The sequence below is a fragment of the Pangasianodon hypophthalmus genome, chromosome 26 (assembly GCF_027358585.1).
Source record: "Pangasianodon hypophthalmus isolate fPanHyp1 chromosome 26, fPanHyp1.pri, whole genome shotgun sequence".
Taxonomy (NCBI): domain Eukaryota; kingdom Metazoa; phylum Chordata; class Actinopteri; order Siluriformes; family Pangasiidae; genus Pangasianodon; species Pangasianodon hypophthalmus.
The window spans coordinates 14559656-14582258 of record NC_069735.1 but is presented as its reverse complement, the minus strand read 5'-3'; the positions used below and the strand labels follow the sequence as shown (position 1 = coordinate 14582258).

General features: G+C 40.4%; 1 protein-coding gene across 2 annotated transcripts; it reads left to right on the top strand.

The window, feature by feature from the left end:
- The first annotated feature begins 57 nt into the window (after positions 1-57).
- Positions 58-19627, top strand: aplf (aprataxin and PNKP like factor). 2 transcript variants are annotated; one of them, XM_053230181.1, is made up of 11 exons: positions 58-178; positions 424-520; positions 1901-1972; positions 4847-5007; positions 7222-7417; positions 10023-10152; positions 13093-13298; positions 13672-13925; positions 15167-15292; positions 15965-16011; positions 18868-19627. In XM_053230181.1, the coding sequence occupies exons 2-11, from the start codon at positions 425-427 to the stop codon at positions 19062-19064; spliced, it is 1485 nt and encodes a 494-aa protein (XP_053086156.1). In that variant the 5' UTR covers positions 58-178; position 424; the 3' UTR covers positions 19065-19627. The 2 variants fall into 2 exon arrangements, with proteins under 2 accessions (XP_053086156.1, XP_053086155.1); XM_053230180.1 differs by having other exon boundaries at positions 13090-13298.
- The last annotated feature ends 2976 nt before the right edge of the window (positions 19628-22603 follow it).

Below are 22603 nucleotides of genomic sequence, written 5' to 3'. Positions count from 1 at the left end.
AAAAAAAAAAAAAAAAAAAAAGCAATGCGCATGCGCAAGTGTCTTGCGCTACCCGGAAGTGCCTGCAAAAAACGTGCAAGAATGAAGGGATTGTTTTGCTGCTGAATATTGTTAGCTTGTTTTGTTGTTGTTGTCTTTTTTAAAAATCTTTTTTGTATGTAGAAAGCTGATCGAGCAGGTACGTCAACATTTTTTAAGCACAGTTTATAATAATAATAATTATTTAAAAAATAATAATAATAATTAAAAAAAAAAGGTTTTGAATGCTGGAACTAATTAATTCACTAACTTTAATGCATTTTAGAGATCATTGCATAGACTGGCATTTATCTCTGTATGTCTGGTTCTATGTTGTAAATGTGTGTAAGTGTTAAACGTGTGCTGATTAGTGTTAGAGTAAATAAATGTCTCTCGGTTACTCAGAATGCCAGGCTTTGAGTTGGAGCAGGTGGATGGAGGAGGAGAGCCCATTAACCTGCCACACGGAGACACTGTGATCGGGAGAGGACCATTTCTGAGCGTGAGTCATTAATGACTATTTATTACAAGATGGAGGATTGACAGAATGCAAAACATCTCCTGTTATTGATCTCTATGGCACAGGCTCCCAACCCTGGTCCTGGAGTTCTCCCTGTCCTGTCCTGTCCTGCACATATTAGTGTTTATCCTGCTCTAACACACCTGATTAACCTAATCAGCATCTTAACACCCCTTCCTGAGCTGAGGTTGGTGTGGAAGAGCAGGAAAAACACTGAAATGTCCAGGTCAAGAGGGTTTCTGCATGAGCAGGGTTGGGAGCATGTGCTCTATCATGTCAGCGTCTGAAAATCACAATCACAGTTTCAGTGTTTGAGTAGAAACTTCACAATCTTGGATCAAACTTTCACTTTCGATTGCACAAGAAGAGAGTTTCTCCTGTTGTAATTGCAATCTCAGTCCACTAGATGGAGCTGCACTGTGTCTCAGGACTGGTCAGAGACCACCAAGTGTTTTTACTCAAACAAAGAGGCTTTTAAATTTTAAATTCACCAATTTCACCTAAAACAATAATGATAACAATTAAAGGTTAACAGTGTGAAGAGTTATGACTGATGGTTTCCTAGCTGTAATGGCTGTAATGTAATGTAATGGACCTAACTGACCTCTTTAACATTTACATTTGTAATAATGAAATAATAGCCTTCATGCTGAACCAGATCATACATACTGTATACACTGTATGGCCAAAAGTATGTGGATATCTGACCTTCACACACACACATGTGGTTCTTCCTCAAACTGTTCCCACAAAGCTGGACGCACACAGTTGTATAGAATGTCTTCATATGCAGTAGATTTACAGTTTCCCTTCACTGGAACTAAGACATGGTGTGTGAAAGTTGGAGTGGAAGAACTCGAGTGTCCTGCACAGAGCCCTGACATCAACCCCACTGAACACCTTTGGGATGAACTGGAACACCGACTGAACCCCAGACCTCCTCACCAACATCAGCGCCTGATCTCACTAACGCTCTTGTAGCTGAATGAACACAAATCCCTACAGCCACGCTCCAACATCTAGTGGAAAGCCTTCCCAGAAGAGTGGAGCTTATTATAACAGTAAAGAGGGAATAAATCTGGAATGGGATGATCAGCAAGCACATATGGGTGTGATGGTCAGGGGTACACAAACTTTTGGCCGTATAGTATATATCTAGAAACCATCAGATTCTGATGGAAATGTGTTTATTGGTCAAAAATTAGTAACATTAATAACAGTTGCCACAGACACTCTGAGAAATACTTATCAAAAACACTGGATCAGTGTGTCTTGGTTTACAAAATGTATTTTAAAAATGATTTATTTGTAATGTATTTGCCATGAGAAGACCTGCCATACTTTCTGTCTGTCCTCGAACAGGTGAGTGATAAACGAGTGTCCAGGAACCATGCGATTCTGGAGAACATGGATGGACAGCTGCGTCTCAAACCCGTATGTGCTCCAGGATCCTTTTATTTCTAATCTCATCTGTGCTGATGGTGACGTTATTATGGAGTGTTTATTATGCTGTGATGGAGTGTTCGCATGAGAGGCTCGGACATCAAACGAAGGACAGGATCAAAAAGTCTTTGATGTCCTGCTCTCTGTCTCTCCCTCTATCACTCTCTCTCTCCCTCTCTCTCTCTCTCTCTGTTTCTTTCTCTCTCTCTGTCTCTCTCTAAAGCCCTTTCTCTCTCTCTCTCTCTCTCTCTCTCTCTGTTTCTTTCTCTCTCTCTGTCTCTCTCTAAAGCTCTTTCTCTCTCTCTCTCTCTCTCTCTGTCTTTCTCTTTTTGTCTCTCTCTTTTTCTGTTTCTCTCTCTCTCTTTCTCTCTCTCTTTCTTTTTATGTTTCTCTCTGTATTTCTGTGTCTCTCTCTGTCACAATTCAATTCAGTGTGTGCTTTATTGGCATGACAAAATATTTTGTATTGCCAAAGCAACATACAACAGAGCAAGAGAGCTAGGAATTGAACATGCAACATCGTGTACATTAATGGTAACACATGAACACAAGAAGTGTTGGGGTAAGGTGCTGAAGTGGGGTTAGGGTGGGTGTTTATGGTGGTAGGCGGGGTTAGGGTGGATGGGTGGTGGTAGGCGTGGTTAGAGTCAGTTTTCATGGTGGTAGGTGGGGTTAGCGTGGGTGTTTATGGTGGTAGGTGGGGTTAGGGTGGGTGTTTACGGTTGTAGGCGGGGTTGGGGGGACACGTGGTGGTAGGCGGGGTTAGAGTGGGTTTTTATGGTGGTAGGCATGGTTAGGGTGGGTGTTTATGGTGGTAGGCATGGTTAGGGTGGGTGTTTATGGTGGTAGGTGGGGTTAGGTTGGGTGTTTATGGTGGTAGGTGGGGTTAGGGTGGGTGTTTATGGTGGTAGGCATGGTTAGGGTGGATGTTTATGGTGGTAGGTGAGGTTAGGGTGGGTGTTTATGGTGGTAGGCGTGGTTAGGGTGGGTGTTTATGGTGGTAGGCATGGTTAGGGTGGGTGTTTATGGTGGTAGGTGGGGTTAGGTTGGGTGTTTATGGTGGTAGGCATGGTTAGGGTGGGTGTTTATGGTGGTAGGTGAGGTTAGGGTGGGTGTTTATGGTGGTAGGCATGGTTAGGGTGGGTGTTTATGGTGGTAGGTGGGGTTAGGGTGGATGTTTATGGTGGTAGGCATGGTTAGGGTGGGTGTTTATGGTGGTAGGCGTGGTTAGGGTGGGTGTTTATGGTGGTAGGTGGGGTTAGGGTGGATGTTTATGGTGGTAGGCGTGGTTAGGGTGGGTGTTTATGGTGGTAGGTGGGGTTAGGGTGGATGTTTATGGTGGTAGGTGGGGTTAGGGTGGATGTTTATGGTGGCAGGCGTGGTTAGGGTGGATGTTTATGGTGGTAGGCGTGGTTAGGGGGGGATGCGTGGTGGTAGGCGGGGTTAGAGTGCGTTTTTATGGTGGTAGGCGTGGTTAGGGTGGATGGGTGGGTGGTGGTGATGGAAGGGGTTATTGATATGGAGCGCTTCCTAAGCTCTGTCTCTCTTTGTTTCTTTCTCTCTCTCTCTCTCTCTCTCTCTCTCTCTCTCTCTCTCTCAGATGTCGGTTTTATTTGCAGTTGAGACAGTCAGTAACTTTTTTTAGCTGTGCTGAGGAAGTGTTTGTCCTGCTGATGAGATTAACTCTGTAATGGCTGTGCATCACTCAGAGAGGATTTTAGCTGCTAATTTCTCTGACATCCCTGTAATGATTTGTAGTTTTTACAGATGTGCAGAAGAATGTAATTTGTAGCTGAGACTCGTGTCCGTTACAGAGCGCTGATAAGCATGTACTGTACACTAGGCTTGGGTTCGATGCCTTTTTCCCGTATCAGTAAATCAGGAAATTTACCTGACGATTACTGATTTTTATCTGTAATTTTCAGATATAAATACTGGCTGCTGCAGCACATGCTTAAATCTATAGCGAAGGCCTACATGTATACTATTAACACCACACAGACAGTGGGGTATCAGGAAAACCCACTAGAAAGAGATCAATTATATCTACAGGAACTGTTATATCTCCTCCCTGTGGTCTCGCAAAGCTATTACGCCAGGCAATATTGAACACTGGTCTAAAAAATGACAATGTGAAACAGCTAGCAAACGCAAATGGCGCATTTAAATGTAATTTTAAACTGTCGTTGTTTCAAAGATGCATCGAGAAAATAATTAGGGGTGTTTTATGACATCTCTAACATACACTGATTAGTTTCTCTTTGTATTGTAAGATGTGCGGCGGCCTGGGAAAACCCGTCGGATGTCAACTGTTGCTGAATTCCACCAGAAATGTTGGGGAAAAAATTGGATTTTGGCTATTTTTTTTTTTTTTGCCTATAACGTCCATTATATTTCCCCAAAGCAACGTGGAAATGTTGTGTGTCTGCCTGCAAAGATCAGTTAAACGAACACAGCAGTAAATTTAGTCAAGATGTTTGAAAATGTCTCTTCGTGATTTGATGGATTTGAAGTTTTAATATAGTAACATGCCGTAGTGAAAGGGACATAAATGTCCCATGTGAAAATGTCCGTGATGCTGCTGCTCCGTCACGTCATCATCAAAACACAGAAGAGCGACAGCGAGGAGAACTTCAAAATGTTGAAATGGCCTAATAAAAGACATTAATAACAAGAAATTTAGCCAGCGTGAATGAATCAGTAACTATTTCTCCACCGACGTTAGCGTGAAGTGTTGAGTAAAGAAACGACGATGAGGCTCAGCGAGTGACTGAGATTTTCCCAGGCCGCCACACACACATTCACAGTTCGTACAACATCTGGTCTGTCTCAGGAGGTCACACACTCTTACTGTGTCCACTGCAGACGCATGTGAACCCCTGTTTCGTTCAGACGTCTCTGGATGCGTCGCCACAACCGCTAGAGAAGGACCAATGGCACTGCCTGAAGGATGGATCCATCTTCTCCCTGCTCCCGGGGAAACACATCTTCAGAGTCCGTGCTGTAGCAGAGGAAGGAACACCCAGGTATCACTTACAGTGAGATACACACACACACACACACACTGCAGACTAAGAGCAATTGTGCTTTAATCATTAACTCATGTATATATACTGTATATCGACAGGCTTTCAGAGAAATTGGACATTTTGGATCAAAAGGTTCAGGTGAAAAGTGTTATAAGTGCTCGTTTTAGATTATTAGTTTGTCACATTGTACAAGATCCCAATAAAATTTTGTCCAAATTCTGTAACAGACGTGTTTGGGGTCTCCGTGTCACATTATACAATGATATAAAGATTCTCTAACGGTAGACCTGTGATTAAACAAACTGACTTACATTCTGCTTATGTCATCAATCAGCATGATCAGGAAATCAGCTCGTGCAGTAAACGTTTGCGGTAATAAGCTATTTTCTGTCCATTAGCCTGTTTCAGTAGATTTCGCCATCGCTATGCCCGTATTCGTAGCTGAGATTCCCGTGAGATTGCCATCCTCCTTCTATTGGTGGATTTTGGACGAGTGTCACAGCAGCGCTCACACGCTTTGATTGGGATCGGCGGCCATCTTGTGGCACTAAATGTGCGAGCGTCACAGTGTGCATTCGCATACCTCCAATCTCAAATCACGAACAAAGAATTCTTTTACACTGTGTGATTTAAAAAAATAAAATTGGGCCAAACATCATTGAGTGTGGTTGCTTATGTATAGATAGACATTTGCCATATGCTCACTCCTTCAGATCTGGTCCAGTTGTGTTCTTATCTTTTGGATGGTTCTCTTCTTGTAGGTTTCACTCAGAATTCATTTGTAATTTCTTGGGGTTTTTTTGTTTGTTTGTTTTTGCATATAAATTGTACTGCTATATTTTCCATTTTCCATCCAAAAACCCAATTGGGGGCACAAACTTTTGCATTTTATTGTATAATATGTAATCCCAATTGCACTACAATCCCAATATGTTATCTTTGTCCATATGGTACAGGCCTGGTGCTGACTGAGACATGGTTTAGACTCTCTTAGACATGATTGTTGAAAATTCAGAACTGTATATCAGTTCTGGGGTGGCCAATGATATATTGGGGTGGTCATGCCACCCCCCCTACCCCACCCCCCCGGCCCCTCCTTTTCTCCACCCCTAGTGGAAGTTGTTTTAAAACGCTGGTGTGAATTTAAACATTAGTTAAAACCTACGCATATGTTTACCATTAAAAACCAAAAACACTTCGACACATTTTCAGATTTGTTTTCCTTAGTCATTAATCACGCAGGCTTCACCATTCTTGTCGCCAGTGCTTTTCCAAACAAAGTTGCGCCCACATGGCACGCAGCTGATAGGGGAGAAATAAATGGTGGTAATTTGTTCTGTAGCACGTTCATGAGGAATTGATTCACGATGCTGTTATTTGCATGCATTTAAAAGTCAAAGCGTTTGTTATGTGAAATGCAAGAATTAAACCGTTGCTCAGGTCTCTGAGTTTCCATAGACTTACAGAAAAAGTTCTTTTTCCTGAAAAACCCATAATATTCCATGTCCTGCTGTCATATTCCACATAAAGAACATTTCAGATGATCTCAGGTTTGGCATTTTAGACGATCACAGCAGGTACATCAGACTGAGCGTTTTTTTTGGGGTTTTTTTGTTATTTCACTGAATTTCTGTCCTACATGTCGTAATAGAGTATTTCGCAATGTGAACTTCTCTTATGAAAAGATGAAAATCTAGTGGATTATATCTGATAAAGGCTCCTTGTAAGGCTGGAGATGATTTCCCAAAGCTGTGTGGGCAGCAGGATCTTAGTCATATCTGAATGTAATATCAAATATGCTTGATAAACAAAAGACGCTCCAGTTCTCTTTACTCTCTGCTGTCACACACGTATCGTGTCTTGGATTGGGATTAAATGAAGCGCCCGATGCCCTCCCTGATTTAAACATCCTCCTTTGCTTCATTGCAAAAAAAAAAAAAAAAAAAAAAAAAAGCAAACATGACTTGTTTGATAGTGCTAGAATGCAGGGGGAAATAAATCTGACTTGTTTTGTTGCCTGTCTAAGCTAAACTGCATAGTGCAGATGAAGTGGGTCAGGTTTTTTTTGCCTGGTAGGTTCCTGGTAAATCTTTACTTACTTGATTTATCATACCGTAAAAATCCAAGTCCAAAAGCTCATCACATGATTTGTAAAAGTTGTGAAGTTTAAAGGAGAAGAAACTCAGAGAGCACATTTTTTTATTGCAACAGGAACAGCCAGGGTTTTGAGAAGGAGGAGGAGGAGGTGATGGAGACGGCGTCAGAGATGGAGCAGAACTCTAAATCCTCCCGATCGTGTGAGGAGACATTAGCGTACACTCCTCAGGCCAAGAACAGACTGTCTTTCACCTACGAGTCAAAGATGAGAGACGAGGCCCACACAGCAGACCCTGCTGCATGTAACCAGGTGGGGTTTAAATGCTATAGTAACCTGGAAAGGGTGTAACAGGGTGTGAAACTATATGGCCACAAGTTTGCTGTTATAATAAGCTCCACTCTTCTGGGAAGGCTTTCCACTAGATGTTGGAGCGTGGCTGTGGGGATTTGTGTTCATTCAGCTACAAGAGCATTAGTGAGATCAGGCGCTGATGTTGGGATGTCGAGGAGGTCTGGGGTTCAGTCGGTGTTCCAGTTCATCCCGAAAGGTGTTCAGTGGGGTTGAGGTCAGAGCTCTGTGCAGGACACTCGAGTTCTTCCACTCCAACCTTCACACACCATGTCTTCATGGAGCTTGCTTTGTGCACAGGGGCATTGTCATGCTGGAATAGATTTGAGCCTCTTAGTTCCAGTGAAGGGAAATTGTAATGCCAAAGACATACAAAGACATCCTATACAATTGTGAGCTTCTAACTTTGTAGCAACAGTTTGAGGAAGAACTAAATATGGGTGTGATGCTCAGGTGTCCACATACTTTTGGTCATATAGTGTATCTAAAGCATGTTCAAGTCCTTTAACGGTCCAATGTTGCATTGAAGCCGTTATTATACTTACTACGGGCTGTCAGTCAGTCTCTGCGTTACCATGGCAACACACAATGTTCTATCCAGCTGTGTCTTCTTTGGAAACTGTTTCCGTTGACTGAGCAAAAAAATAAACAAAATATTTGGCCATATTGTGTCTGAAATGTCAGTTACTTGATAAGAATTTCTTATTAATAGAACTGTTGTATAAAAGCAATATCACTCTCACCATCATGCTGTTGTAGAACATGAACATTTCTTTTTAAAGAGGCAATAAGCAACATCCAGCAACAGGTTCAGCTCTTATGGCAACACTTTACATACAACGCATCATGACCACCTGACCTGTATTACGGTTATAACTGTTCCTAGCTGTAGAATATAGTTTCTTCTAAGGAGTGTGAAATCTCTAGAGCCTGTACACTTCCTTTTAAAGGTGCAATAAGTAACATTATCATGTTTAGCTCTCAATGGAACACTTTTGTCACTACTCCTGACCTGTCTTAATGTTATAATTGCTATATTTGTACATCGCTAGCTGTAGTTTAGATATGTATAAGGGAAGGAACAGATATGTAGAGCAGGTTCATTTCCTTTTAAAGGAGCAATAAGCTAAATTCTGATGTTTGACGCTTGTAGGAACACTTTACATACAACACCTCACCTACACCTGACCTGTATTACGGTTATAACTGTTGCTAGCTGTGGAATATAGTTTCTTGGAAGGAGTGTGAAATATCTAGAGCCTTTTAAGGGGGAAATAGTAACACGAACTCATTGTGTCACCACACGTGTATATAAAACATGTCACTGCTGCTTTGTTAGCAAAATGAAATATCACAATGTGTATTTTGGATCATGAGTACGTCTTCCAGTATCATGGTATGATTTGTTTTCTTTTTTTTTTTGGCTATATAGCCCCCGCAGCTACTCATAAAATCACTTAAAATTTATCGGAACATGATGTTCATCGATATCTCAGCTAGCAGTCATGGGGTTTTTATGACTCTTAAGTGTATACATAATAGTTTTACCAAACTCGGATGGAAAGAAAGAGAAAAGAAAAGAAAGAAGCCAGATTGTTTGTCTATTAATCCCCATTCTTTCGTAAAAAAAAAAAAAAAACCACAATCCCAATTATCTTATGCAACAGAGAAACCTGCGGTACCTCCTACTCACCCACACACGGATATAAACCTTTCACTTCTGTAAACAGTCTGTGTTAAAAAGGAAAGAAAAGAGAGAGAGAATGAGAGAAAGCTCTGTTAGAATAGCAGAGTTTGTACGGAGAATAAAAGATGATCAGAGCTAACTTTGACTGAGCAGAAGTACACAGCGGTATCGTCGATCTGCTGAGAGATATCTTACGATTTGGAAAATTTACACTGAGACGACTTCTAGCTGATAAAGTTGATAAAATGCTTAAATATCTAATTTTTAGAATTAACCCGAATCCAGACAATATCCCAAATATTGCTAAAGCAGGACATAAATTTGAAGTACAAGCTGGAACATTGAGCAAGAAAGGAAAATATGACTTAAATTAAACGGCATCTGTCCCATCGTTCATCTGTATTTGGATACATTTTGGACGGCCGAACTTTGGAAAAATGAGCTTTATGTAGTATTTCAGTTTTTACAACTCTGAGTTGGGAATAGCCCCATGCCACCAATCTGTAAAACCTCCACCTAGCTTGTTTACGCAAGTAATAGATAAAAAATCGTACAGATTAGCGACCTTTAATGGGGGTTTAATGAAGAAGGTCTGCCAGAATTAAAGATTATTTAAAGCGAATATTATCAGGGACATGCTTGCTCTTGAGTTTTAAGCACAAGTAAAGAAAAAGGGGTGGAACAGATGTATATTGGTAAAACTTTAGCAAAAAAAGATGTAGCTTCCGAAAGGGTTCTCTGGTTTGTTCCTCTGGGAAAACCCATAATTCTTCTATGACTGCTAAAGCACCTCCTTTAATTAAAGCTACCGAACTATTTATCTAAAGAAGTGGATAGTTTTCAGAAGTTATTTGACTTTCTGTATCTGTGTGTGTGCAGGCTGGTGTTGATTCTCGCTCTTCTTGTAAATCTGACACTCCTTCCCCCCTGACGCCTTGTAAAAAAAGAGTTCTTCCTGCTTGGATGATGGACGTCACTCCTGCAACCCTGAAGACACCACCAGCGAAAGGTATCAGGAAGAGAACGTCGTGTTCACTCCAGCGACAGCTCGGATCGCTTAGTGGCCTTTTTCCCAGCGCTGATGATGGCCTTGTAAATGTTCACCTGCTGTTTGTGGCATACGGGCTGCGCTTGAGAGAAAGACGACTAGTTTGGGAGGGGGATGAGGATGAAGACGGGTACGGGGAGGGGAATCATGTAGCCCGGATCAGTGACTTAGTTAGTTTGCATTCTCTGTTCCCCTCCCAATACATTTTTGTTTGCTAATGCTAATGCTTGTCTGCACACATCACTGCATACAAATCAATGTATGAATGTCTACCTTTACACCATTTATTTTGTTTAATATACTTCTTTATGCTCAAAAAGCTACTATCTGTGCACATCCCTACACTTTTACCGTCCTTACAAATGCCGAAATCCGTCTCCAACGGCTAGCTAGCTAGTAAACTAGCCCAGATGTGTCACAGGATTTCAGTAGATTTCCATCCATCCATTTTCCATGCTGCTCATCATATCCTACACAGGGTCGTGGGGAGCCTGGAGCCTAGGAGTTCCCAGGGAACTCGGGACACGAGGCGGGGGGACAGCCTGGATTTGGTGCCAACCCATCGCAGGGCACAATCGTGCACACACACACACCCATTCATACACTATGGACAATTTAGAGATGTCAATCAGAATACAGCGCATGTCTTTTGGACTGGTGGAGGAAACCGGAGAACCCGGAGGAAACCCCCAAAGCACGGGGAGAACAAGCAAACTCCACACACACACACACAGGGCGGGAATCAAACCCGCAACCCCAGAGGTGTGAGGCAACAGTGACCTTATTAACCACTAAGCCACCGTGCCCCCTCAATACATTTCTTAAGGTTTTATTTAACTTGTTAAAAATGTTACCATAACAACCATGATTTTGCAAAAGTTAGCTTGCCAGTGAACTAACCACACACGTTCTGTCTAACTAAATTTTTATCATCATTTGAATATCACACGCAGTAGGTTTAAGCTTCTGTGACTACAATTACTTCTGTGACTACAAAGTGACTTTAATCACATCACAAACCAAACTCCTGTGTGACCCTCTTTAAGTCATTTGTGTACAGGAGTACTGAGAGTCTGAGACATCGCTGTTTTAAGTAGAATCGTGATGTTTAGAGCCATGCCGACACATTTCTCCCAAACACCAAATTATATAGTAGGAATCTGCCATTTACGAGGAGTTATAGTGAATAATTACAAGCTTTCACTTCTTAAAAAAAAATACACGTCTTTGTCAAACCCATAATTACTAGACGGGAAGGTGAAATGATCTGAAAGCCCTGAACTATAAACCACTTAAAAAATCAGCAGCAGTTTCAAGAGTGAAAGCCAGTCAGGAGTGCAATATCAGGAAGTCAGTTGTCAAAATCTGTCAGTAAACATTTATGCATTATGCGTGTTTTTGTATTTTTTTCTAAACGAAGTTCTAAATCTGGACAGTTTGTCTTTTCAGAGATGGGACTGCTCTTAGATTATTATAATACGTGAATTTTGTGGAGGGACACGTTAAAATTCTTGTCAGTGATGATCGCATGTGTGTTCCTGACACGGTGGATGGAGAGTCGATTGCAAAATGTCATTCCTTTAATGTCAAAATGTCTTCTTTTTTTTTTAATCTGACGTGTAATGCGATAGAAGATGACAAGATATGCAAAATAGTTGTTGGCTTAGCATAAAAATGGCCTGAAACCCCGAGTTTAATTGAGTGCGATAAAGGAAGATGTCGGTAGGCAGACGTGTGTGTCCTTAAAAACAAAACGTTTCCTGAAGCCTTTGCTAAAGTGGCTTTTCAATATGCGTGTTAACAACTTTACTCTCTCCTTTAAAACCTCTCATTAATGTCACCCTGGCATTTTAAAGCCATTTCTTCTCCTATAAATAATTCTTCACTGAAAGGCACCTGGTGCTGTTTTGCAGGCTGATAAAACCTCGTTCTGTCAGCACTGGCTGTCCAAACCACCGATATTTCTTTTTCACACAGAGACGTTCAAAAAGCCCCTCATTTTATCCATTTATCCTCCCATTTTTCCACCTTTCTTGCTCTTTCTTGTGTAGACGGTCACGCACTCGCTCACTCTCACTCTCTTTTGTGCCGTCGGAGAAGTTGTACACAAAATTGCTCCTTTTCTCCTCAGACTTGAAGAGTTGATTGCTCTTTTGAGTTTAGAGGCGGACAAAAGGACTTGGTTAAAAGAAAACTCCAGGATCTTCCCCCCAACCTACAATAAAGGTGAGAAAGTACTGAGAAAAAAGTCTTCTCTGGTTATTAACAAGTTTTATCAACTTTCCAACACTGGAGAAGTAGTTCTGGAAAAGTTACTTGCGCTTTACTTAATAGTTTGTGCACCACCAGGAAACTGGACAGTTAAAAATAAATAAATAAAAAATCATCTGATCTTGAACTGTCCAGTTTCACCTCGAGGTTAGACGTGTGTGTTCTGAAATGCTTTTCTGCTCACCGCGGTTGTAAAGAGTGGTTATTTGAGTTCCTGTCAGCTCCACCAAGTCTGGCCGTCACCCCCATCCTTTCTCACCAACAGAGAGTTTCTGCTCGCAGAATTTCCACTCATTGGATGTTTTTTGTATTTCTCATTGTTCTTTTTTTTTGTTTTTTTGCATCCTTTCAGTAGTTTCTGAAATACTCAAACCAGGTGAATGTACCTTTGGTACTATGATGAAACCTGCACTCACATGGTTCTGCCTCTTACTGTATACTGTATTCTTTGCTGTCTAAATATCTAAACATATTCCAGATTGACACATCCCTGTGTTAAAGTGTGTGTGTGTGTGTGTGTGTGTGTGTGTAAATTGCTGGTTCTGATTTAGAATACGTGAAATATTTTGACTTTTTAGTTTTGTTTTTTTTGGCGCTTACCTTCATGTAATTTATGCCTTTGTCCAGTAGCAGCGAAACGAGCTCCAGCACGAGCTCCAGCCCGAAACACACCTTCATCCAAACCCTCAGGACCCAAACGACCCCGGACTAGACTGCCTTCGTTATCAGGAGAGGAGGAAGAGGAGAAAGGGGTTGAAGAGGACGAGGAGGAAGGATGCAGCACGGCCCCCAGAAAGAGAGCGAGGAGGCTGAAAAGTGACACGGAGGAGAGCCAGGTACACTCGGAACCTGGAACAGTGGATTTATGGATATCATGAAAGACTTTGGTGCTGGACTTGCCGACACGGGGAACAGTGTGTTTCTAATCATCTGCAGATGCAGTTGGCTTGCACTAGAGGATATAAAGATATAGCAACAAATGTGTCAAGTTTTATTTTTTATATAAAAATATAAAACATTTTAGATAAAGGTATCAGATACAATGTCTTCGTCTTGGTTAAATATGCTGCATTAGTGAACTGGTGTGTGAGACCTCATGATTTATAGGTCATCTTCACTGATAGTGAGCCTCGGCACGCTCATGGTGCCACGTCTTTATGGGGTGATCCTTTAGGGCATCAGGTGATAAAATCATTTACTCTTCAACAGGACCAGGCTCCGGTGTCAGAGTCCAGCCAAGAGACGCCACCGGAGGACGAAGACGCCAAAGAGGCTAATGTAGTGCAGAAAACGGACGAAGAGGACAAGGAAAAAGAAAGTAAGAGAGCTGAGGGCAGTCGGAGGTCCAAAGCTGGAGGCTCAACCTTAAGGCCGGAAAGCTCCGGAAGCTCGCAGACAAACGTGCAGCAGAAGGCTAAAGTTCAGCGCAGGACGCCGTGTCCCTATGGCACCTCCTGTTACAGGTACTAATCCAAACCAAAATGTTTTTTTTTCAAAAATCCAGAAACAAAAATTCTGCATGTGAAATCCAATTAAATTTAAAGTCCTCACTCTCTTTTATATTGTTTATTTCCTCCAGCTTTAAGATAAGACTATTTTATTCCTTTCTTTCCCTTTTTTGGTTAAAATTGGAGAAATCCTATCATATAAACTTTTACCAAGGATAAAGTGGTTCCATTGTTTTTGCGTATATCAAAAGGACATTGTGCCTGTTGCACTCTGTTATGTCTCTGATTTATTTTTTTCTGGCTGACTGCTAACAGGCCGAGAGCGCTTCGTAGTTTCTAGTCGAGTCCCTGGTGAATCCCACATGGCAGGTGACATCTTTTATCCATTAAGTAATTCTTCAGATCTTCAGGCTTGAAAGAGAACATGACGTATCACTTTACGAGGACGAATCTCCGCAAAGGTCTCTCGTTAAGGCAAACTTTCACTCTTTCACTGTACCTCACTAGGCCCAGTGTCCCAAAGCATCTTAAAATCTCCCCACAGATCATCCTAACTCGCAGAGAGAGAGAGAGAGAGAGAGAGAGTGTTCAATGTGATGCTCGCTCGACCATTTAACAGTGCTCTTGAACAGCCTTCGACAGATCATCAACTTTCACAGCTTGTATTTCACGATAAAACAGCATTCATCCGCTAAATCACTAAATCGAGTCTGACATTGTTGTCACATGGTGTTTTGGTGCCTTGATTTATTTTTCTTGAGCCGTAGTTTGTCATAGGGCCATTTTTACTAAAAGATTCCACAATAACTGCACGCTGTTGTAGTATTCAGCACTTCAGAGGTCGAAATTTCCCTCACAAGTTGTGAAGTAATGTTGACATTTCCTTATATGGTGTAAAGGTTAATTCCTTTTTGATGCTAAGTACTAAGTAATTTCAATATGACTAAAATCAAGTCTTTTTTCAGGAAAGTTCCACCATATCTGAGGTAAATGTTGATATTTTTGACAGTTTTGTCTTATTTCCATTGACACTCTGCCTTTTATGTTGTTTGTACAAAAGTTTTAACAGACACACGCTAGCTCGCTTAGTGATTATCTAGTGTACGTGTGTTTCCTGTGTCACTCTTGTTTCCCAGTTGCTTAGCAACAGTGTCACGACTTTAACCACTTGAACAGTGAGCGTATCATGTCTTCGCATTGCCATGTCAAAAAATTCACATCCCCCATTAAAAACTGTGTTTACGATCTTTCTCCAGGAAAAACCCGATCCATTTTCAGGAGTGCAGTCACCCCGGAGACGGCGACTATGAGGAAGAGCAAAACAACGAGGATGACGAAGATGACGATCGGCCGGAGTGTCCGTACGGCACTGACTGCTACAGGTGGCTTTGGTTAATCTGATATTCTGCCCAGATCTCAGTAAGACCTTACTAGCGGAATTAGCATTTTAATGAACAGTTTTTCTTCTTACACCAAAAGTACTTGATTAAGAAACTTAAAATCACTTCCACTTTTAAACTTTGATCAACGCCCCCTAACCATGTGCTGAGGAAGAAAGTAGCCATGTCTCAAATGGTGAACTTTGCACATTATTAATCCTGGATAATGTAATAAAACAAATATAAATGAATAAAATCTGGTCCACTAGACACTCTTTAGCACTCAACCCTCTCAGAAGGGGCGGAGCCAACAGAGGGTACTGTTGTTGAAGAAAGAAACCATTTTAGGTTAAATTTGGACTTTGTGGATGCTGTTCTGGTGCGGAGTAATGAGGTGATGTATAGCGCAGTAATTTGTCATTTCCATTTAGTGCTAATGTTCAGTAGTGATGGCAAGCTGAAGTTTTCCAGGCAACTGTGTTGAAAAACGGTTCGTTTCTCGTTGTTTCAAGTGTCCAGCGCATAAAAACAATACAAGCATGTATCCTATGAAAATCTATTGTAGGTCAGGGGGTCTTAAGAGTCCAAGAAAGACTTTTCAGCTTGTTAGCTCTGATAGTCTTTTGTGCATATTTTTCCAGATGTAACTTTTTTTTATTGTGTTTTTTCCACTAGGAAGAATCCACTACACAAAAAAGAGTACAAGCACACCAAACCTCCAGGTTAGTATTTTCCCCTTTAAATCTCAAAGTAATCCTTGTTGAAATATGATGCATTGTGACAAACACCAGACTTGGCGCTAAATTTTAAATACTAAATTCGTTTAATATGAATTCGATATGCGGCCAGCTCGGACCAGATACTCTCAGGTGCTGGGACGCTTGCCAAGCTGCTCTGCCAAATGCGCAACAACGACAAACTAAACTGACCGAAAACAAAGAGAAGAGGGGAAAAAGAAGGGCCATGATGACACAGCACTTCTTATCGTACTCTTTTTGTGACTCTCCCGCTGTCTGTCCACTTGAGACATGCTGAATAAAAGGATATCGAGCTTTCACTGATTAGGGAGCTTTTACAAGCAAGGATCTGAGCAGCCACTCAGGAGGGGGTTGTAATTACTCGCCTCTGTTATTCACACCCACCGAGTTTACGCGCTTCCCTTTGAAATGCACATGATCGCGCCTGGACAAAATGGACTCACTTCAGATACTCAATACAGAATTTTTTCAACACAGGCCAAGATTCGGACTGCAGTAGATGCTGTTGTTGAATTCACAAACTTCTTGTCTTGGCAGAAATTTCCACAGCAACCTTAAAGAACCTCAAAGAACAGGGTTCATGTCACATCCCTATCAATCCAGTGCAAGGTTTTTTTGATTAAAGGGGCAATCTGTATTTTTTTTAAAACTCTCAAGGTGAATTGTTGTTGCGACGAAAACACTGACAAGTCATCATCTTCATTCATTTCCGCTCTTGTGAATCTGCGTGGCTGAGAGACTTTATTCCGGCTAACAGAGAGGAGCTCATTTCAGGGCCGGAAAACTGTAGCTTAAAATAAAAACTGTCAACAGCCACGTTTTTCGTACATCGCTTACTAAATCCATGATAAAAATGACATACGCCAGGCTAAAAGTTGTTCCAAACGGATTAATGCACGCAATAACCTGATTAGTATAACCGGATTAAATTAATTACACGCTCTGGTTTATTGTGTTGATCGATGCGTTGAGACTCGAAACCGTGAAACATGAGAATGATACAGAAGTCTGGAGACGCCACAAATCTGGCATACTTCATCTTAACTTAGATTCGTTAAGTGACATATTAAGAACAGGGAAATGGAAAGTTTTCTTCATTTCAGGCTTGTGTTGACAATTTTCCAGCCCTGAAATTAGCTCCGCCTCCTGAGCCAGAACAGAGCTGCTCGGCTTGGTTGCCTTTCCTTAAACGTTTAAACGTCCATTAAAATCGGAGAACATGTTTTCATTAATATGTCTAAAGAAAATGTGCACATGATTTATATACAGTACGTCACACCTTTAGAAGTTTATATATGAACACTTTCTGTATAAATGCACAATGTTTTCATTCCTAACAAACAAAAAATCAGGGATCATGTCAAATCATCAACAATATAATCCAGCTACGTCTGTAATACAGAAATATCTGATCAGTACTAGTCTGGAAACACTTCGCAACATTACTGATTGCCGCTTTAAGATGCATCTTCTAGAAAAAGGAGTGCTTTGTCCAAAAATATTACCATGAATGAATGCCACGTTGTGGTATAATGCTCATTTTTCTTAACTGGCTTTCATTTATTGTCATCAGTGTCAGGGTTTTGGTTCTGTTCTCATTTGGCTGACAAAATTGGAAAAACAGGCTCACAAAACCATTTCTTCTTTCTATCTGCATGTTAGAGTTTGAGTAAATGGTTGCACCTTGGAAGTATTACATACGTGCACACACACACATACACACACACACGGCATTGCTTCACCCTAGGGAAACAGCCTTATTGGGTGTGTGTGTGTGTGTGTGTGTGTGAGTGCATGCACAGGCAAAGTTTCTGGTGGGAAAAAAAAAAGAATTTACACGCGTCTCACACACAAATATTATAAGCTCCATAAACTTTAAACTGGCTACTTTTCAAATAGCAGAAGGTTTGGCATTCTTATGTTTATACATAACACAAAAGAGACTTAATTATGATTCTTCACTGCCCTCTTTTTCACCATTCTTCAGATCGCAGCATGATAATTAAAGATACACACGGATTAAAGAAAACCGTTCCGTGGGATGTAGCAGTTAGCATGATGAAAACCACCACATGCACGTTTTTGCTCTTTAACGTGAGTCAGGCTGTGTTTACGCTAAGCATTCTTCAGCAACCGCTAGTGCATGTTTATAATAATATAAAAAAAAAAAACACTGCCACCTCTTTTTCCGTTAAAAGTGAAATGTTTTCAAAATGTTCCAGCTGAGAGTCAAACACGCGTCACACTGATCTCACCAGTCACGCTAACAAACAGCTCAGATGTGGAAAAAGTGGTTTCTGTCGAAGCATTTGAATTCAATTACACCACGAGACTGACTGTAGTGCTCAAATATATAAAGATTTCTTCCTTTTCTTAGGTAGAAATCTTTATATATTTGCGTCAGCTCTCAATGCAAATCTCATACCGTTCATGAGCGACACATCACTAGTTTGCACTCAAACGCCTTTGTATATTCACTAAAGATTAAAGTATTGGCACGCTTAGCTGGGTTTGGGAGCGTGGGCGGCCATTAAGTGAAAGTTTGGGATATTCGTGACAAGCGTCACTCGCAGTTTAACATCAAATGAGAAACTCCTGGTTTTATTCCAATGTGAATTTGGAGTGGTATTTCATTACTCATGCCTATTAGAAACTCCTCCTACTTTTACAGGTGGATTTAAGTGATGGGAAAACGACACACAGGATACGGATATTCCTGAGATCGCATCTGTCTCTGAGCTACGGTGAATCTCTGTTCTGTGGTCCAATATGGCAGTTTAACTTCCATTAATATTCTCTTAAATTTCCCCCGCTCTCCAGAAAAGAAGACTGCACCAGTTGATGACGATGATGATGATGATGAAGACCAATATGAGAACAGCTTCATTAATGACGAAAGCGAGGAAGAGGATGTGGACGAGGATTCTGACTACGTTCCCGAGTCGGAGGACAGCGGGAAAGAGGACGTTAAACGGCTGCAGAAGGAGGCCAAAGCCTTTCTCCGGAGGAAGAAATAAGCGGAGAACCGAAAACAAGGTTCCCACTCGTGTTCTTGGAGATCTAATCTAACATGTCTGAAGATGCTGATTATCTGAGTTGGGGTGGAGGTGTGGTGTGCATCGGTTGCGTCAGCATCACACCAGTCGAATGTATTTTCCAATGCGCTTCCAGATTTCCAGCAATACTGAGCACTACAGCCTGAGCACTACAGCCTGAGAAAACACGACTGGTTTTCCAGAGATCTCTCAGGATGGACGTTTGGGCTTCAAGTCAGTCAGTGCCGCATCTGGCCTCTGCATCGACTCGAACCCGGGGATAAATTTAATCTGGCACTTTGTGTGACTGATGATTTGAATTTTTTAAAATATTTTTGAATGTTTCCACCAGTCTGTTGTGGTGACGTTATTCAAATTTGAAGAAATTTATTGCCTTAAAGTTCACAGTTTCAGAGCAAGTTGTGTAACACACTTAGATTTAGAGCTATGTTTCCATTATATTTCCAGCAGTACCTGTTGTAAAAACTTTTTAAAATGAATGTTCTTACTCCATTCTTTTAGTAAACTTTCATTTCAAGAATGTTCATGGTGTACCTGTATGTTATTTGGCAGCTTAATCAGTGACAATTTATTGAGGTGTAAATGAAAAACCTTTCGCACCTTTTAGAGCTATTTTGCTACATTTACATGTGGGGTATTTAATATATGAATATAAACGACAATACTATACTACAATACTACTATCAATATAAATGACAAATTACTGCAGAGATGTAACAAATGTATTTTGATTATCCTAGCAAGTAGAGAGAAAAAAAAATCTGAATGTTTTCACCCTCATTTTCTATGGGTTCATAAATGGAAACCTCATAATTTCTGATCTCCAAAGAAAACGCCCCTTGGAATTCCCACTTGGGAATTCGGGACCATCTTCTCAACCCCCGAGTTCAGCAAGTGACATCAAATCAACATGGCCGCTCACCGCATGAACAATAAACAAGCTAGCACTTCTTAGCTTTAAATGAGTTATACTGTATATACAGGTGTTAGCTTTAGATCAATCAACATACAGACACATTTGTTGTTAAATCTATAACACTGACTCTACAGTTCACTGTATTGTGGAGGTAAATATACATCACTCATTACAGTTTGTTAGCTTGTTGCTAACAAAAGAAGAACATGGAGGCAAACACGGTTTTTTCCCCACTTTGTAGGTTGAAAATGATGTAATTCCGAGCTCAGACTTCCCGCTTCACTTCCGAGGAAAGTCAAATGCAGCCAAAGTCGCACGAAGCCAAAGTAACCGCTACCAGAAGCAAATGTGCGCTTTTCTCACGTCTTACGTCCTTTCCCCTTCAGTGAATTGCCATTTTCTGCCAGGTAAGTTTTATTCGCGTTTGTTTTGACCACTGTTTCTTCTGAGAATGCAGAACTGTGTAAACACGATGGTTAAGCTGTAGATATTCGCATCCTTTTCCATGTGTCATCACACCAACACAACTACGCTGGTAATTTTGGCATAAATATGAATTCTTCAAAAAAAAAAAAAAAAAAAGACATATTTAAAGCTTATAGCAGATTTAGAGCTCAATTTACAAACAACTTTAAGAGAAAAATTCATGAAATAGTTCTACAAAAATACATCATAAATATTTATTCACTGAATTCAAAAACTGCCCTTTGACTCCCATTAAACACCTTTCAGATTCCTTTAAAAACACTTTTTTCATTCATTTTTACTCTGTGTTCATTTAGTAAATTTGTATTTAAAAAAACACATTTATTATTAGCTTTCTGCTTTTGTGACTAATGCTAACTCTAAGTATCTTTTAAATCTCACACTGTGGTTCTTGACTAAATCATTGATGGTCAGTTAGTTCATTAGCAAGCTGGATGCTAACTAGCAAGTGAAGCTGCTCTGACTTTGCTAACACACAGGAGAAAAATATAACTTGTCAGTGGAACAGTACAACTAAAAACTAAAGAGACTGTTTACTTAGTGACAAATCAGGATTTAGTGCAGACCATGAGTGTGTTTTCTGAAGGATATACATACCTAGCATTAGTGTTTTGCGTTAGCTATAATCAAACTCAAGTGGTACTACTCGTCATATCGTTCTTACACAATTAGCTACTTGATACTATTTTGTTTGTAGAATTTTATACATCCTTTGGGGTATTACATATCATGCCTGTTACTGAATACAACTAATTAGCTAATTGTCTGCTTTACCATATATATTTTTCCTAAAAAGAGCTAAAAACAAGCAGTCATCACTGTTTCTCACTTAGTGTCTCGTGTTTTACTAGCTTTGAACGCTTGGATGTTGTAAATCTCACTCTCGGGCTGGAAATCAGATCTAATGAGGTGCTAATGCTTTGTTCTTTGAGAGAATAAGGAATCAGTGTAATGCAGGACTTGAATAAAAACACCCACCTGCAGCACAGAGAGCATTACGGTGCCTTTGTAAGACATAAAGGCTTCGATGGAAAAACGATGATTGCATCAGAAGACACACAACCTCCTAATTTCCATCATTAGCTTCCATTGTTTTTTCCTGAGAGCAGCACATTAGTGAAATGAAGCAGCACTGGAATGGTTCACGCTGGACAAGTTTCATAAACAGGAGCTCTCAGTTAGCCAGATAAGAATACAGCATTTAACAGCATATATGTTCTTAAAATAATGAACAGGTGTATTAGCAGGCTTCATACAACGGCTTAAATGTCTTAAACTGACGACTTTTTTCACTGGTTACTGGTTAATTCAGTCCTAGCACAGGATGCAAAGCATATTAGCATAAATTATTAACAGCTTGCTAACATTACATCACTGTTGCCACTAATGTTGCTAATGTACCTCTAACTGGTTAAAAATGAAATGTTACGGCTGTGTTTACAGCGACGGGTGAACACACAGAAGCTGTTTAGCTTTGTGGTTTGCAAGGAAAGAAAAATTCAGATTTATAACATAGCTTGAGTCAACAAAAACACTTCTGAGTATTTGGGGGAAAAAAGAGAAAAATGATGGAAACTCACATCTAGCATAACATTGGGTGACAAGTGTTTTGTTTTTTTTTTTCTTTTTCCCAAAATACTGAATACTGAGCTTAACTCTAGACTTGTTCCATAAAGCCTGTAAAAAAAATCCTTACTTTTGGCTCAAGCTGTCCGGCTTACTGAGAAATCCTGCTTTAAATTCTGCAATATTGCTGTGCCTTTAGAAGATTTGTGTTTCTTCATATTTGGAAAGAAATACATAATTTTATGGACTGAAACCATACCAGAATGTATGCCAAATACGAAGTTGGCTACGTAGGCGAAATAATAAAGTACCATAAATTCTCAGTCTAAACTCTGGTAGAAGTAGACTGTCATTAGGTGTTATACAATATGTCTATATTAGAAGTACTTCTGATATAAAAACAACAGTAAATTATATTAAAGAACATTGTGTATTTATTTATTTCAGGAAATGTACCTTATGCGTATAGCCATGTTTTATACACTTGCATTTGTTGTTCACTGGGAACTCACTTCATTATTATAAATATTTA

Excerpts from the sequence above, each read along its gene's own strand:
- aplf (XM_053230180.1), top strand. The coding sequence starts at position 425 with ATGCCAGGCTTTGAGTTGGAGCAGGTGGATGGAGGAGGAGAGCCCATT. Across the intron at positions 1,973-4,846 it reads GACAGCTGCGTCTCAAACCC|ACGCATGTGAACCCCTGTTT; the intron begins GTATGTGCTCCA and ends TGTCCACTGCAG. Across the intron at positions 13,299-13,671 it reads GTGACACGGAGGAGAGCCAG|GACCAGGCTCCGGTGTCAGA; the intron begins GTACACTCGGAA and ends ACTCTTCAACAG.